Source organism: Nematolebias whitei, chromosome 8, assembly GCF_014905685.2.
Source record: "Nematolebias whitei isolate Nwh7 chromosome 8, NemWhi1, whole genome shotgun sequence".
NCBI classification, from domain to species: Eukaryota; Metazoa; Chordata; class Actinopteri; order Cyprinodontiformes; family Rivulidae; genus Nematolebias; species Nematolebias whitei.
The window spans coordinates 3,088,440-3,106,861 of NC_056505.1; the positions used below are offsets into that span (position 1 = coordinate 3,088,440).

Consider the following 18,422-nt stretch of genomic DNA (forward strand, 5'->3'; position numbering starts at 1 on the left):
GGAAACAGATGCAGAAGTAAATTTGAACATCTCATCATGAAACTCAAAGATATTGTGAATTTACTAAGGAAAGTTATGAAATGTAACCCCCCCCCCGGTGAAATTAAAATACGATGAAATGATGTGCAGACCTGGTTCTGGTCGAACTGCAGAAACAAAAACAGGGAAAAGAACTTTTCTAAAGTTCATACAAAGTTTTTATTTGTGACATTAATCTGAACATCCTGCTGCTGATCATATTTCATCAAACCATTTATTGTTCATCTTTACAAACAGAAACTTTAACCTTCTTTTATCGTCAACACTTTTTACGTCTGATTGCAGAACTCAGACGTTTTAACGAAGATGCTTTTATTCAGGAAATCTGCAGCTGATCAGGAGGATGGATCCTGGAGGAAACCTTCAGGATCTGATTCAGTCCAACTCATCTCAACGATGGATACAGAGATCCTCTGGACGAGTTTATTTCTTCTTCTTCTTGCTCTTCTTCCCTCCCTCTCCCTGCTGGGAGCTGGGGTCGCCTCCTCCGCTCTTCTGGGTTCGAGTCTTCAGTTTGGGAATCATCTCGGCCACGTAGACCATCACGTCTTTACCTGGAACGACACAAACACCAGATGTTCCTTTGAAAAACGCGTCTGAGGGACCAGTTCGACACAGAAACTGATGGAAAACAAAACGACTGAAGGAGTTTTCAGGTTTCTTTACAGAGCAGAACATCACGAGGAGCTTCAGCGATTTGTCTCCTTTGAAGCAGAGCAACGAAACACTTGAGCTGTGAAGCACGGCAGAGGAAGTGTCATGGTGAGGACTGCCTCAGCGTTCACCCAACTCAGCACTGAGGCTTTAAAGCATCTGACATGGAATGAAATGATAAAAACCTGCAAGATCATCCAGAAGGTTCCTGATGGTTGAGATGAAACTTCAAACAACAAATCCTTCTGGAGACATTTCAGTGTCTCCCCTACATAACTCGCCATGGCAGCGCGCTCAACTGATCGCTGTTTGAACCAAGAGTTTGTGTGTGTGTGTGTGTGTCTGTGTGTGTGTGGGGTCACAACGAGGGAAGAGGCTGCCTTTAGCTCTTTAGCCAGCGCACCTGTATCGTGCTAGCTAAAGGGCGCCCCGCTTGTGTCACGGCAGGAGAAACTCTTGTTCCTGAACGTCGTGGAAACACGAGGGACGTTCTCACAGTCGGGTCAGTTAAATCTTCTGACAGAGTCAGACGGGGTCAGTCCACTGGATCCACTCTTGAACCGTCTAAATGACATCGTCTGGTTAAAACTAAATGTTCTGAATTTAAATGAATAAAACAGAAGTCCTCAGTTTGGTAAATGTAACACCCCTGATACTCTTGGCTTCATGCAGCCGCTCCACTGTGAGGAATGTGGGAGTTATTTTTGATAGTGCGTTTAAATTAGACGCACAGATAAATCCAGTCTCTTGCAGCTAAGACTCGTTGTCAAGGTGAAGTCTCGTCTCCCTTTCAGAGACCTTGAAAAGGTGATTCACGCTTTTATTACCTCTCATCTGGACGACTGTAATTCAGTGTATGTTGGTTTAGACAAATCATCTTTGCATCGTTTACAACCTGTCCAGAACGCAGCAGCTCGTCTTTTAACAGCAACTAAAAATATGAACACATAACCCCTGTCCTGGCTTCCTGTCCACTTCAAGATTGATTTTAAGATTTTATTGCTTGTTTTTAAAGTCTTAAAAGGTCTGGCCCCGTCTTATTTATGTGATCTTATTAAGTCAGAGCACTCCGGTCTGCCAACCAGTTCCTCTTAGATGTCCCCAGATCCAAACTGGAGTCCAGAGGGGATCGGGCTTCATTCAGCTGCTGCTCCTGAACTGTGGAACAGTTCACCTGATCATTTAAAGAGCGCTCAGACTGTTGAGACTTTTAAATCTTTGCTGAAGACTCATCTGGATTCCTTGACATTTGATCCACTCAGAGTCTGAGAACTAATTCAGAGCTTATTTTATTGTTGTGTGTATTTACTGTTAACTTTATGTTTTTGAGTGGAACTAGATGCATTTTTTTACTCTTTTTATCCGTCTTAACTGTAAAGCACTTTGGTCAGCTGTTGTTGTTTTTATGTGCTATAGAAATAAACTGACATTGACTTACGGGAGGAGAACTTGTCCTGACACAGGCTGCCGTCGGCCTGCTTCAGCTGAACTCTGACCCGACCTCTGAACTGGACGTCCCTGTTCCACTCCCTGGGGTGCATCTTGCTCTAAAGATAAATAAAACAAAAACACAATCACAGTCCGGCTTGATCAAACACCGTCTCTGACCCGAGGTGCAGCTGCAGGTTTTACCTCCACGTACACGTTCATCCCTGCAGCCGTGAGAACGTCTCTGATCTCTGCGCAGGACGGATTCTCCACTGCCTGAAAACAAACAAACAAACAAACAAACAAACAGAAAGAGAACACACTGGTAATTTAATCCAACAGGCCACAACGTCCATCAATAAATGAGACGCAGCCACAGCGAGACAAGAACTGATCGCAGAGATTCTGTTCCTCCAGGGTCAGGCAGAGGGCAGGGAACAGTTCCCACACAACTTCCTTCAGCAGCTGCTACAGATCTGACAAAACCAGAACAGCAGGACTCACGAAGAGTTTCTCCCCCGTGGCCAAAACTCAAACACCTGAACCGATTCTCTACTGGAGACAATGGTGTTTTGTTGTGTCTTCTTGTTGTGCGTCGTGTCTTCTTGTTGTGCGTCGTGTCTTCTTGTTGTGCGCCCTGTCTTTTTGTTGTGCGTCGTGTCTTTTTGTTGTGCGTCGTGTCTTTTTGTTGTGCACCCTGTCTTCTTGTTGTGCGTCGTGTCTTCTTGTTGTGCGTCGTGTCTTCTTGTTGTGCGTCGTGTCTTCTTGTTGTGCGTCGTGTCTTCTTGTTGTGCGCCCTGTCTTTTTGTTGTGCATCGTGTCTTTTTGTTGTGCGTCGTGTCTTCTTGTTGTGCGTCGTGTCTTTTTGTTGCTTTGTTTTTTTTGCACCTTGATTATAAATTAAATTGTGAGTACAGAGGGCGCGCGGGGCCGTGGGCAGACAACAAAAACCCTGTTATGTATGACACTAATTGGCCAATAAAATGATTCTGATTATTTTCACGGTGGCCCAGTGGGTAGAGCTGCCCCCTCTCATCGAGAAGTTTGCCGGATCGAATCCCAGCCGGGGCCTTTCTGGGTGGAGTTTGTATGTTCTCTCCGTGCTGCGTGGGTTTCCTCCCACAGACCAACAACACGCATGTTAGGCTGATTGGTGACTCTAAATTGTCCCTAGGTGAGAGAGTGAGGAAATGGTTGTTTGTCTCGTTTGTCCCATGTGTCCCTGTGAAGGACTGGAGACCTGTCCAGGGTGTCCCTCCACCTCTCACACAGTGACTGCCGGATATGGACACCAGCGACGCCCCCCCCCCCCCCCCCCCCGGACAGAAGCGGGTAAAGATGATACCTCTCCGTGTGTCAAAAGACCAACACAAGCAGCATCAAAACTTTCTAAACTCGTCTCAGATGTTGAGATGAAGAAATAAAGAAAATGTCAGGAAAGCAGAAGCTTCACCTTCTGCGAGGGGATCCTGCGTCCTTCAGCCAGCGTCTTCTTACTGTTGATGTAGACGGGGTAGACGCAGATGAACCTGAAACACGTCACATGGATAAAACTGAAGAGGCTGAGGGTTACATCCACAAACTGTTGATCCGTTCATCAGCTCAATGTTTCTAATCATTCTTCTTTAATAACCTTCGGAGGTCAGTGAAGTATCTTTTTGTGTATTTACAGAAGTGTGTACTAATTGTTGGTCTCAGCCACACGAAGATTATTTTTTATAAATTTGTGATAATTGATCGGTTCCCCAGCTGCACGGTGTCCAGTCCAACAGTAACAAAAACAACCTACAACTATTTACAATCAGATTTGACAATAAAACTCATTAAATTTATAACAAATACTTAGATGTTCTTGACAGAACTTATTTTGAATAATCCACAAAACCTTGGATAATTATAAAGTAAAAAATGTCGATTTTTGTTCACAAGTTTTCCAAATTAAATCCAATGAGACATTTTCGCTACCAGCAGGTTTTTCTAAGATAAATGTGATAATCTTTTCATACATAAATGTTAAAGCAGCAATCTGTGATATTTTGTTTGTTTATTAATAATTTCTATTTGGCTCCTAATATCATTTTCTTCTTTTAAACATAATTTAATTTTTTTTTTACCTCAGGGTTGTCCCGTTCTCAGTGCATGTCTGAAAATTTACCCAAACATTTATTCTTTAAAGTTTGTTTCACTGTGTATTTTGTAGTTAAGAAGTTTTAAGAGAAGACATTAAAAAGTTGTGAATAAAAAACAGTTTTGTAGTTTCATGCTGAACTGGTAGAAATGCAGCTGTTAAAACTCATGAAACTAGTTTCCCGTGAGACTAACTTGATTTAAACTTTCATTCACATTCCACTTTAGTAAGATACGTTTCCATATTAAAGTGTCTGTAAACATGTGTTTTAGTTTTACTGTGAAAAAGACAAATCAAAGTGGAAATCAACAAACACAAAGATTACCTTACACGTCATTCTTATGCTAACACAGACTAGTAATCTTTATGTAAAATTTATTAATTTCTGAGCAATAAAATGTAAGGTTATGTGAGCCGAATTTTAGACTAGATTTCACATATTAAAAAAAGCTACGAGATGCAATTATTTAGCATTTAAAACGTAATACTGGCTTTATTTCTCATAAACACTCGAAGATCCAAACGGAGTTTTGCTCGGGTGCAGAGTTAGCCTGTTAACGTTAGCATAGCTGAACTCACCTCTCTTTATCGGCGGGGTTCTCCGTAAGGTGGGCCATAGCTGAAGGCAGTACCAGAATAAGACTAGAAACGATTAGATCTGACGTGTTAAATTAAACTAATAAAGTAAATATGTTGGTATAATCCTCTTTCATGTCCGTTACGGCTAACAGGAAGCGTGAATGAAGACCTTCTTCTTTTAGCACGGACGGTAATGCACGCTGAGGGGTTATGCTGCCCCCTGGCGGCGTTCCGTGGTAGAGCGCGAACATTTTCTGAACATAACCATTGTTGAGTTACATTATTTTATGTTAAATAATTACAACAATTAGGCATACATAATACATAAGACAAACCACAATAAATAGCGTTAGGACTGTGGAAAAAATAATCCGCCTGATAATTAATTTATTTTGAATCTAAAACTAAAATTTTGTTGGGAATTCTGAGGTATGTCTTTTCAAGTATCAGACTTCCATACTGCTAAAAACTTAAATATTTTTTTCATTTTAGTAGTTGCGAGCAGTGCATTCACTTTTTAAATCCACAAGAAAATAAAAAAAATTTCTACATATTTGAGACAAACTTTGTAAAATGCAAAATTCAGAGCCTCCGTCATATATGTTAGACCAGTGTTTTTTTTTTTTATTTGTTATTAAAACAAAAAACTGGCTTCTTACAGTAAAAATAAAGGTATGCACTTAAAAACTATTGACTGAAGCAATTTAGCTAAATAAATTTTGTATTCGTGTCTTTAGGAAAAAGTCATAGTAAATTGATTAAGAATTTTTTGAGACATTAGACTTGAACCTACGGTACTGGTTTATTGATCTGTTGAAGGGACTCATTTCAACATCATAATCAAATCACCAACAAAATATAATCTAAGAAAAAAATCAGCACAATGGTTTTCTCATTTTAATGGTTCGTGCCGTGGCGTCATCCTCACGGACAGAAACTCAAGTTCTGCCTCCCATTCTGCTTCTGGAAACTCTAGGAACCACAAGTAAACCTGCAGTCTGAGAGCAAAGGGAACAATAAGATCTGTAATATTAGATGGAGCTAGGTTGTTGAGGGCTTTGTAGGTTAGAAGTAAGATTTTGAATTCACTTCTGGATTTGACAGGGAGCCAATGGAGAGAAACTAAAACTGGAGAGAGATGATCTCTCCCAGTAACTCCAGTTAAGACTCTGGCAGCAGCATTTGGGATCAACTGAAGACCAAAGAAGTATTTGGACACCCAGATAATAAACCATTGTCCAGTCTAGACGTGACAAATGCATGGACCAGTTTTTCTGCATCATTTTTGGACAAGATGTTTTTAACGTTAGTGATATTACGCAGGTTGAGTAACGTGGTTCTGGTAACTCTAACAGGGTTAAGGTCTGCTGCTGACAGCCAGAACTAGCTATTCACATGGAGGACCATCAGCCTAACAATGGATAGTGTTAGATATTTTTAGATTGGTCCTATGCTTTTGATCTGCTCAGAGACGGGGTTATAATGAAATTATGGCCCGGTTCTGACTGGGTTAAACTGGGCCAGCAACTCTAAAAAGAGTCTCCCTGGGATTCAATATCAGTCAAGGAATAGGGTTTAATCTGCTTGTTACAGCACGTAGAAAGGCCTTTTGAAGCACCATCTCATATTTCCTAACACGTCATAACCACATAAGATCCATTGAGATCACACTGTCACGCCCCCTCGTACTAATGCTGTTAATGCTAGTATCACTCAGCACCCTGTGGATAGCAAGCGGCCATCAGGGCACTAACGATCATTTGTTAGGTTGATGGTCCTCCTTTCACCAGCAAACTGGTTAATCCATTATGAGAAGGTGCTGCTTTAAGACTGAGTTCGTAGCAGCTCCTCAGACTGAAGAAGACTTTCGGACAAAAGATGAAACGCTTCAACAAAGAAGCATCCGTCCAGAGGACCTGACTCATTTTAAACTGTTGAGTCAGATGATTCATCTACCTGGATCTTGGAGCATGCATCAGAACATTTTGAAGATCTTGTAGTACTTCATCCTTCCACTTGGAGGCGCTGCAGTGTCGCGCATGCGCACTGCTAAAATACCCGGATGTTATTGCAGCTAGCTCTTTTAGCTTCTGCGACGCCGCTTGGTTCTGCCGCAGCGGAGACTTTCGGCCCTTTCGGCTCCCTTGGCTCATTTAAACAGGTTTTAATGTCGGTAACGTAATACAGATAGTTTATCATGACAGAAGTTATTTAAAAGGCTCGTTCTTTTTAGTTCTATTCGGCGTTTTTCCGACCGGACTGGATCGGGTTAACAATACGACAAGCTACTAAGGCTGAATCAGTTCCCGTAGTGTTTTTTATACCACAGCTAAAATGGAAGATAAATCTTTTACTAAAGAATTAGACCAATGGATTGAACAGCTCAACGAGTGCAAGCAGCTAACGGAAAACCAAGTCAGGACTCTGTGTGAAAAGGTAAGAACTTCCATTCTCATTCCGCTGACCTCGATTTTAGTGCGGCCTTGCTCGCCTGAGCGGCTCCGGCTAATTTCTGGAAATTGGGTAACGACCGGGTAAGCTAACTTGTCCAGTTTTCGAGCTCTCATCCGCAGGTTATCCATGTTTATCAGCAGACCAAAGATAAATTGACAATAGTAGTTTTTTGTTTTTTAATTATTGTTTTTTTATGACTCGGTAAATGTTCAGTTGGTGAGGCCGGTCATCAAACGTCATTTGAGCTTCGGCAGGCCGAGAATTCGCACCGTACGTAACCAGTAAATAGATGCAGCCCTGAGCGTTAATGTATTGTTTAACCTCTCTTTATGACGCTCAAAGTGCAGCGTTTGCTAAGTTGTAAAACAACGGACGCGATATTTTGGCTGTTTTTAGGAATTGGATGATCCTGTATGTGCAATTGTTTGCACCGCGCCCTTTATTGATCAACCGTCTCATTGCATAGACTTGTCCAGTCATTAGACGGCGCCGCAGTTTTGCTGTATAAAATGTGATCCGTTGCTTTTTTTCCTCTTCTCTGCATCAAGATTTTATTTTAAACATAAAAATAAAATGTCTTCAGCCCGTTTTCTAATCTGAAACCAATAAGTGTTTAAACCAGAGATGAGCAGAACGTGTTTATTCAGCTGTAAATGACTTTAAATGTTTAACTTGTCTCCATGAACTCTTTAATGTAAAGATAAAAACACGAGCTGTCAGACAGGGTGGATCACTTTATTCTTTGATGTTATAAAAGTTAGACCAAAGGGAACCTGAGCCTGTTACATCCTGACACTTTATTTGTTTTAAAATGACAGTGCAGCTTCATGTGGAGCTTTTTGAGCTCAACAAATTTATCAATTTGTTTTCAAAATCAATAATGCTCATTAGTTTGTGCAGCTTAGCCGAGTTGGGCTTTAAATCTTTTTAAAATATGAGGAATGTAATTCTGGGTGGCGCAGTTGGTAGAGCTGGCTGTCAGCGAGAAGGTCGCTGGTTCAAATCCCGGCTGGGGACCTTTATGGTAGGGATGCACCGATCCATGCCCAAGTTTGGATATCGACCAATACCGATCCCATTCTGATATCATGATCAATGATTTTATATGAGGCTGTAATAATCTCCTCTCAAGTACAGTTTGTACAAATCTGTGCATGCGCGTCCAAAAAGACAATTTGAGGTAAGTTTTATTAATGTTGGATAAGTTTTAAAGTTAGAATTAAATTCTGCTAACACAAAACATGTTGTTTTTTTAAATTATTATTATTCCTAGCTTTAAAGAGGATATTAAAGTGATTAATTTAAGTGATTGTTTGTTTATTTGTATATATTTTTTAATTAAAGGGGGATATAAGATTTTTTTTCCTTCTTCCTGAACTCTTTTCGTTCAGTGTTTTCTGTTTGATGAATTTGTTTTGTCTCTTTTAAATGAATGAATAAATGAATTAAGTAAAATATTAAATGGCTTTAAACATCTAAGTTCATGGCATAAACCAACACGGACATGTTCCTGGTTTTAGTATTTTACATCGCTTTATAATGTAGCTGTTTTAGTTTCTTTTTTTTTATTATATGTGTACTTTTCTTGTATTTTTAAATTTATATGCTTTTTTTAATGATTGTCTACTGTTGTACTGAAAAATATCTCTGGGGGGTAAACTATATCTTGGCTGCAAAATCCTTTTTCTACAACTGATAGTTGTTGATCATTAAATACGATGAAGTTTAGCAACTTCTCGGTAAACATTTGAGCGCCGTGGCTTCAGCGGTGTGTTTCTCTTGTTCGTTCCGGGGCAGGCAGTCTGATTTCGGTCAGTCGGGCTCAGTCTGCCCCTCCTCCGAGACGGGCAGACTGAGCGGGACAGATTGGACGCGTCTGGCTGTGGTTTAGACAATTGTAGTTTAATTGTTGTTAAAACTATACAAAATCGGTAAAATTGGTTTCTCGTCCAAGTATTGGCCGATCTCCCCAAATTGAGGAAGTCGGGGCTGATGTATCGGTGCACCCCCAGTTCTATTGCTTTGCTGTGGTAGATTTTTTGATGCCTCACACCGTGCCCTGTCAAGGACACATGACCTGAAAAGGAAGAAGCGGGCGATGGATGGAACGGATGGAACGAACGGATGGATGGATGGAACGGATGAATTGCGATTGCTGTTTTATATCTCAGCTTCTCTATTTGAAGTTTCCAAAATAATGCAATAGTTTTATTTCTGAAAATAAACATGTACAGACTGAACTATGTACTAATAACCTAATCACACCTGGATTGTTTGATTGACATCAATTATGTAAAGGTTAGCATCTGACATAAAAACATATTTTTAGTTTTAAAACGGTCAAAAAAGTTTATTAGACTTTCAAAATAAAACAACTTTATTTGTGCAAAAAGAATAATGTTGTCTGGTGGAAACCTGAGTCATGGCAGACATCTTGAACACGTTACTTACATGCATGATTGCGTGTTGGCTTCTACGGTGGCGTGTCCATGCTGGTCACGAGACGTTTACTGGACCTCTTCACATCACCTCCAGAAATTCAGTTAACTGCTGATGTTGTATTTTCACCACCCCCGTTACCAAGAATGGTCATAAATTAATTTAAAATCTTTAATAAATCTCAAAAAAAAAAATTTAAGCGTCCAACGCACAAAACCAAAGACGTGGTCCAGTCACGGCTCTGCTCGGTTCTACGTAGTCTTTTTGTGTGTGGTTTTCAGACCGAGTGCCGCCCTGACTTGGTTTGGATCGTCGTGGCTCAGCAGCTCCACACCGCTGTTCATTAAAAATACCAATAACTGAGACGTGCAGACATCAAACCTTCAACGGCCCAGTAGGTTCCAAGAACCCAGCTGGAAGTGGGTTTGACCAATCGATGGAAAACCTCTGGGCTCGGGCCAAGTGGGACCAAATCGAGCCCATTCCAAAGCGTAAACGTGACCACGTCCGTGTTTCCTCACCTGCCTTGGCAGGGAGACGCTCAGTGTGAGGGAACATCAGGCAGGCACATCTGTATTGCAGGCTGCTAGCTTAGCGCTGCGTCAGTGCCGGCAGTTGTTGGCGGGGCCGGGGGAGCAGTTCACTGTTGGCAGGGTGCTTGGTTCTGTTGAGAGGGTGGGGCGCCCTGCTTGTGTAATGGATGGGGAAACGCTGCAGATTAAGCAGAACCAGGTGGTAGAACCCCAAATCATCTCTGGATCTTCTGACAAAACGACAAAGTTTATGCGTTTGTGATCTCTACAACTTTACTCCTCCAACTAAAATCTGATTCTGAGGGTGGAAGAACCAGAATAAAACAGACGTTTGAGTTTTAGCAGAGAAAAAACTGACTGGAAAACATTTAGTTGTTTTTAATCTATAAAAATGAATTCTGATTTTAGGATTTGAAATCTGTTTTCTAAAAGCACGGAGAGAGTTTAGGTCTGATCTGCTGTTTGAAAACTACAGGAATTATTTCTGTCAGCGTAGACGTGGAGAACAACGTTTGGATGACCACTCTGTCGTTGTAAAGAGTTTATTATGAAAAACTTTGGATTTAATCTCATTTTAAGACCAAGTGAATCAGAAAAAAGCAGAAGTGTTGTCGGTTCTGTTGGGTTTTCAAATGTATATCTGAAGTAACTTCTCTAGTTTTTGATCCTTTCTGCTGCAGCTCTTGTTTCTAAAGTAGTTTTTTTACTCAGAGGTTGAAGTTTTTGCCATAAAACGTTAATCTGATCGATGGTTTCATAATTGTGGTTTGTTGTTGTTTTTTCAGGCAAAGGAGATTCTGACCAAGGAGTCCAACGTTCAGGAGGTGAGTCGCCAAAACAAAGTGGAGAAAAGTGACGAAGCTGTTGGATAATACTGATAAAAGCTAAATCTGAGGAATATTACAAAAATAAAAAACTTAACCTGATAATCCTGATGAAAATGAAATAATCTGCTCAGATGTGCGTGCTTTAAATAATGATCGTTCTTTAATTTAAACTATAACCGTTTATTTATTTCAGCTTCACAGTTTGAAAATGAGCTCCAGAAGAACTTGTTGGTTCTGAGGATGTTAAAGTAAATTAATTTAGATGTTTTTTTTATTTTAGGTAAAATAAAGATCAGTTTTAACAACGAGATGAAGAACTTCAAAAGTTCTGTTGTTGGGAAAATTCCCAAACTGTATTTTTTTCTTCCCAGCTTTTTAAATTCTTGTCGTTAAAAATCGTATTTCTGTTCATTTTTAGAGGATCGTTTCTGTCCAGCTCTCTGTGGAGAACTGGACCTAACGTTTCAGCTCCAAACAAGAATAAACTGAGCATCGGAGCTTTGCATTTAAATCCAAACTAATCTTAAAGATGTCCACAGCATTTTAGTTTATTTATTTGGTCTGTTGCTCCGGTCCAGGGTGTGACGTTTGAGGAAATGAAAAACAATTTTGAGGAAGTTGTTCTGTTTGTTTCGGAAGTTGTTTTGGCTCAACGTGTTTCATCGACGTCTCGTCTGTTCTTGTAGAAGAGTCTCGTCGTGTTTCTGTCACTGAGAGACCAAATGTTTAAATTTGTCTTTGATTAAATAAATAAAAAATCTATTGGAGCAGATTTACAGCTGCTTAAAGTCACAAACACGACTAACGTTTAAATCTTCTTAATAAATACATGGAGCTGCTGCAGGTACATCCTGAGGTAGGAGATCCAGCAGCTTCTGGTACCAACCAGGTCTAGAGTTGGTGGTCCGGTTGTTCTGGTCTGTGACCTGAAGGTTAAACAGGAACCATGTTTAGAGTCGGACGCTCCGGTCAATAAATCACTTGTCGGTAAACTGGGACCAGGATGGAAGTCCAGTTAAATGTTCTGGTCGAGTCCACAGTCACTTCACACACAAGTTTATCAAAATAAGAGCATTCAAGAACGGTACAGGAAGTGAGATGTAACGATAAAATAAGAGTTTTATTGAACTCCTGCAGACAGTATTGATATTTTCTATGAACTTTGACAAAGTGTTGACGTCAGAACCAGATAATTTGATGAACTGTCGGGTCCGATCCAAACCACAGTCAATAGACATGTTTGATCAGAGACTTTAAACTTGATGGATTGAAGTTGTTGTTGTTGTTGTTGTTGTTGTTGTTGTTGTTGTTGTTGTTGTTGTTGTTGTTGTCAGTTATAACATTTACCAGTGTTTATTTCACAGGAACATTTTGTTCAATGTGTTTCATTCAGGTTTTTGTTTGGCCCTACAAATATTCTCATTCAGAACTGAACCGGGTTGAGAGAAATGTTCTGATGAACGTGTTGCTCCTGGAATGGGTCGGCGCCAGACCCTTAAGCAAAAATTCAAGTTTCATGGGATTAAAACAAAACTTTCAAATGCCCTGCAGTGATTTATTTACTTTGTAAAAAACACAATGTTGTTTTTCTGCCTAAATAATCTCATACTGCTCAAGACTAAATATTTTATAGATATAATAAAATGCACAGTATTTCAGTTATTCAGTTAAAATCAATATATTTTAGGAACAGGATGTGGCGTTTTTCAGCATTGTGGTATTCCATGTTTGTGTAACTAGAAAAAAACTTGAAATAATTTGAACATCTCATAATGATTTTATAACATTTGATGCACTAAGCTTCACATTAACATGTTTTTTGTTTGTTTTCATCAGTAACGTTGAATAAAATCTAGAAAAAATTAAAGATGAATTAAGTTTTAATGCTAATGCCGTTAAAAATAAATGGAACAACGTGAACGGCTCAGATATTTTTTTTTTTCTTGGTGACGCCGAAACAAAATAAAATAAAACGAGGTCCTCCTGTCTACAAACTGTTTGTTTATGTCCTGGTTGTGACCTTTGCCCTCAGGTGCGATGCCCGGTGACGGTGTGCGGAGACGTCCACGGTCAGTTCCACGACCTGATGGAGCTCTTCAAGATCGGAGGGAAGTCTCCCGACACCAACTACCTGTTCATGGGGGACTACGTGGACAGAGGCTACTACTCGGTGGAGACGGTCACCCTGCTCGTCACGTTAAAGGTAAACCCGCCCGGACGGTTCTGAGCAGCGCCGAGCTGAACGTGGTGGGAAAATAAACAAACGTAGACAAACAAACTAGAAAGGTTCAGCTGTAACTGGTTCGTATCAGGCTCAGCTGCACTCGTCACATTTTATTGTAGTTGAATTTAAATCGTTTCAGTTTTTTTTCTAAAGCTCAGCTGGTCGGCGTGTTTCTGCTCTTTAGTTGCTTTAACTTTCAGAAAAGGTTTTCACTCTTCGGTCACAGATTCTTGCTCATTTGAACAAATTTCATCTGCAGGAAAATAAACAAAGCGTTTAATTACAGCTCAACATGAACACGTTCTTTATTCTAATCTAAACTTTAAACACCATCAGACAAACTGAAGGAGCACCTGGAGTTTGTGGTGGAGCGTCTGTTGATGGATTTATGATCCGGTTTTATTGTACAGTAACGACATGTTAAAACACGAAGCGGCGGCGTTTATCAGCTGGTGGAGGACGAGTTGTTCTGCAAACTGCAGAGACTTCAGTTAACGTGGCTCAGACGGTTCATCCAGCAGATCAGATTGAAACTGTTTGATTTTCAGACCAGCTCAATATATTTCTATCATTTATAACTCGTCGTGCAGACGACGTCTTTCTCTGAAACGGTGACTGTTTTTACCTGACTGGTGTTTTGGATCAGCTGGTTCTGGATTGTTGTGACAATGACTGCACAATCTGCTGAGTCATGTTAACCCAATGGAACCATGACGTCGTCTAATTTACCTGCAGGTTGAAGATCTCCAATTACAGTTTCTAAAGAAACGAACAGTGGAGGAGTTCAGTGTGAACTCTGATTTAATCAGACGATCACAAACAAAAACAACCAGTCTGTAGTTACAAAACATCCATTTAACAAGAAATTCATTTCTGGTTCATATTTGATTAATGACTGTTTAGTTTTGCCTAATTGAAAGTTGACTTCTGTCTCCTTCACAATAAAACACAGATGTTTGTTTGTTTGTTTGTGGTCCAGGTTCGTTTCCCGGAGCGAATCACCATCCTGCGAGGGAACCACGAGTCGCGGCAGATCACGCAGGTTTACGGCTTCTACGACGAGTGCCTGAGGAAATACGGGAACGCCAACGTGTGGAAGTACTTCACAGACCTGTTCGACTACCTGCCGCTCACCGCGCTGGTCGATGGACAGGTGGGTCGGCACCGGGAACGCCGTCTTCATCTGGTTTACGCCGACGTGTTTATAACTCCAAACGGTTCTGGTTTCAGATCTTCTGTCTCCACGGAGGTTTGTCTCCTTCCATAGACACTCTGGATCACATACGAGCTCTGGACCGCTTGCAAGAAGTCCCACACGAGGTCCGAACACACCTTCTTATCTTCACACATTCTCTTATCGATGCTACGAACCTGTGACCTTTAAAGAAAGTGACGCTCTTTCGCAGCATGTTGAGTTGAGACATAAGACAGCTGTCTTCCTGCTTTCTGTCCATCAGGGCCCCATGTGTGACCTGCTGTGGTCCGACCCAGATGACCGCGGTGGGTGGGGCATCTCCCCCCGAGGCGCCGGCTACACCTTCGGACAGGACATCTCTGAAACCTTCAACCACGCCAACGGCCTCACGCTGGTGTCCCGCGCCCATCAACTGGTCATGGAGGTAACCCTCAGGTGGACACCGTGTCCACAACGTGTCCTTCAGTCTGCTTAAACTGCTGAGACAGATTAACAGCAGGTGGTGTGAAGTGGACCTGGTACCACCTCAGTAATGGAACTGGTTTCTGTTGCTCAGGGCTACAACTGGGGCCATGACAAGAACGTGGTGACCATCTTTAGTGCTCCAAACTACTGCTACCGCTGTGGAAACCAGGCAGCCATCATGGAACTGGACGACACTCTGAAATACTCCTTGTAAGTAAACGGACGGCTTCTAACCAACCAGGATTTATTCAGTTTGAAGGTCGGTCCTCCTGCTGCTTGTTGGACGAGAATAAAAGATTTACACGCAGAAGAGGTTCCCTGTTCCTCTCCATGAGTCGCAGCTAATAATAAATATTCATGTTCATGACTCACTGGGTCTAACACACAGGAACAAAATGACACCTGCATCACTACTTATCTAAAATTCAAAGTTTTAGGTCTTTAAAATGTTTAAATTTTCTATTTTAGCTCTTTATCTAAAAGCAGAAAACTATATTTTATGACTTCTTACAGCAACTTTTGATGCGTTTTTCGGCGTTCAGTAGTTTTGAGGGTTTAGGACACGTCAGACTCGAGGCCCGGGGCCAAATGTGGCCCTCGTTGACATCTGGCCCCCAAGATGATATTTTAAACCTAAAATACTTTTTATCACTTTAATTTTTTCAGTGATCTTTGATTAGGATGTCAAAAGTGCAACAGAGAACGTCAGATGAGACCAATCAACCTGTGACCAAGAAAAGATGTTTGGTGTCTAACTTGAGTTAATGCAGATTCTGGAACTGGCCCTTAGTTTGAAAAAAGTTTTTAATTTTGGCCCCTTTTGTAAGTTGACACCCCTGGTTTAGAATGTTTTTTAATGCTGCAACAAAACTACAACTCCCATAATGCAGCAGTTTGGTCAGGTGGTCTTTATTTAGAGATTCAGCCTTCCTTGTTGCTCCTGAAACTGATTTAACGTTTAAGTTTATATTGAATTTTAAATGAAAGGCGACAATTTTTTTAACCTCGAAGTAAAAATTTCAGTGACTTCTTTTGTTTTTTTAATTTATGCAGATTTTAGATTTTAAAAATGCTCTTGGCTGAAACGTTCAGAAATCCTGAGTGGATTATTTCCTCCCACGTTGTAATTAACATTCGCCGTCTTCTCTGCAGCCTTTATCATGACATCATCACTCTCACAGGAAGTTGTCACTTACGAACCTGTCTCTCTCCACAGCCTGCAGTTTGACCCCGCCCCCCGCCGTGGCGAGCCTCACGTGACCAGACGCACACCTGACTACTTCCTGTGAATGTCCAGCCCCATCCCTGTCATTCATCCACAAAGCCCCGCCCCCTTTCACACCACACCCCCTCCTCCTTTTGGATGAAAAGATGTTTCTGAACCAGGGAGACAAACGATTGGCTGAATTTAAGATGTAATGGAAACGAAGCGACGTCCTCTACAGTCGTGTTGTCGATATGCTGTCATTAATTAATGCTGTGCTTCTGGGGAAAACGACACGTAATCTACGATCTGTTCTAGGGTTTCTTTCTGTTTCTTACATGTCTGAAGAAAATAACGAGATAATAAAACTACCGACGTGGACCAAATGTGCCATATTCTGATCCTTTTACAACACGTACAACGCGCAAGGTTTTCTGTTACTCTGTTTTTTTAGACCGCACTATAACTCGAACCGTCGCCACACATCTGACGGGAAATGCGCTTTTTTTCTGTTGCGAGATCGTTTTAAAAAATAAATTAAAAATAGGAAAAAGTTTGCTTCAAGTAGTCCAGCTGTCAGTTTTAGGTGTCCAGGCTGCAGCCGGTGGTCATCTCAGCAAGTACATTACTGTAATTTGATCTACGATCACAGACGTGTGAAATAAAATGTCCTGTTGACAAAAAGCCTGGGAGCCGTCTCTTTTCTTCAGCTGCAGACGCTTCATGTCCTCCTCAACAAAACATCTCAGATTTACAAATGATGGCAACAAGTTGTGGAGCAAAGTCCGATTTAAGTATTTTAACTTTAAAGCCTAAAATTTATCATTTTTCATAACGATAACTTTTGATCTCTTCAAAGCCTTCAGCAAACAGCTGCAGTTTTAGAAACTTTCACCTTTTGAATAAAGTGTTTCGTGTAAATCAGTTTATTCAGCAATCGATTCCTCACGAGATCCGCTTGACGTGAACGTTCTTTGAAGGCGGTTTGATGCGTTTGTGCTCGTCGTTCACGGAGACTGCTGAGAAATGACGTGCAGCCATTTTTAAAACGTGTTGCGTCCGAGTCGGAACGAGTGTGAGATCGGTGCAGCCTCTGCGCAGTATTGTGGACTCTGAGCTGGTCCATTGTGGTGAGGAGACTGAAAGAACCAGATCCTGGATCCAGACGATCCAAATGTTTTTTTTCTGGATGGTTGCAGGACTCGAGAGATTGGGTGAGAAGTTCAGTTCTCCAGAAGAGACGCGGAGTAGAACTACTCCACATCCAGAGGAGACCGCTGAAGAGGTTCAGACGTCTGGTTAGGATGTCCTCTGGACGCCTCTGTAGGGAGGTGTTCTGGACATGGACATCCTGGGAAAGACTCGGGACGAGCTGGACAGATTGCTGATCTGGGAACTCCTTGCCAGCTTCCCAGAAGAGGTGGCTGTTGAAAGATGTGTGGACCTCCCTGATCAAGCTGCTGACTCCAGAACCAGAAGAAGTTCACATGGACGGATGTTCAGTGTTTCAGAAATGTGGATTACTCGCAGCTACTACCACTCCGCCTGGTTCATCATGTCGGTTTAACTGAAGCGTATGTTCGTGTTTGGTGATGCTGAGCTGCAGCGGCCATCTTGAATCAGATGAACACTAAAGTTCCTCATCTGTAGAACGTCCCATCAGGACTTCCTGAACATTTCATTAACCCAGTGGGTTAAGAGATCGTTCAAACAGGCAAAAATCATTATCGCCCACCTTGTCTTTTTATCAAAAGATCAGCAGGTTTAGGGCATTACAAATGGTTAACGCAGCACCACCACAGGAACCTTTGGATTAGACTAAAAACATTTAGTCTTTGACCCACAAAATAAAAATCCCCGAGACTCGTGACCCTGAGGAGTCTTGTCAAGCAACAAGGTAGTCTTTATTCAAAACGTTTTAATCTAGCTGTTTTTAAAATTCATTTAAAAGAAACAAATGAAAAAACATTCATTAAAAAGACAAAAGAAACATTGAATGAAAAGGGTGCAGAAAGAAGAAAATTCTTATTCAACCTTCATGTCTACAGTTAAATCCCACTGAGCCTCGAGGACTCATTTACAAGAGAGACCTGATTTCAACAAAGAAAGATGAAACAATGGACAACAGCAACAACAATAAACAGTTATAAAAAGTCATACAGATGTTGTTTTTTAACAAATAGGATGGCTGAAAAAAGAAAAGTAACAAACAGCTAGATTCTAAGGGGGATGTAGAAAACTAAAAACAGGAAC

The 18,422-nt window shown here is 41.1% G+C and overlaps 2 protein-coding genes across 2 annotated transcripts; one reads left to right on the forward strand and one right to left on the reverse strand.

Annotated features, from left to right (window-relative positions):
• Positions 1-220: 220 nt before the first annotated feature.
• srp19 (signal recognition particle 19) lies at positions 221-5,019 on the reverse strand. Its single transcript, XM_037680842.1, has 5 exons — positions 4,829-5,019; positions 3,575-3,650; positions 2,326-2,397; positions 2,132-2,240; positions 221-593 (listed from the first exon to the last, which is right to left on the reverse strand). Exons 1-5 carry the CDS (start codon positions 4,864-4,866, stop codon positions 463-465), a joined length of 426 nt encoding a protein of 141 aa, XP_037536770.1. The 5' UTR covers positions 4,867-5,019; the 3' UTR covers positions 221-462.
• A 1,858-nt stretch (positions 5,020-6,877) lies between these two features.
• LOC119413777 (serine/threonine-protein phosphatase 2A catalytic subunit beta isoform) lies at positions 6,878-16,555 on the forward strand. The gene is made up of 8 exons (XM_037680838.1): positions 6,878-7,264; positions 11,040-11,078; positions 13,114-13,284; positions 14,285-14,458; positions 14,536-14,625; positions 14,763-14,924; positions 15,057-15,175; positions 16,182-16,555. Exons 1-8 carry the CDS (start codon positions 7,163-7,165, stop codon positions 16,252-16,254), a joined length of 930 nt encoding a protein of 309 aa, XP_037536766.1. The 5' UTR covers positions 6,878-7,162; the 3' UTR covers positions 16,255-16,555.
• The last annotated feature ends 1,867 nt before the right edge of the window (positions 16,556-18,422 follow it).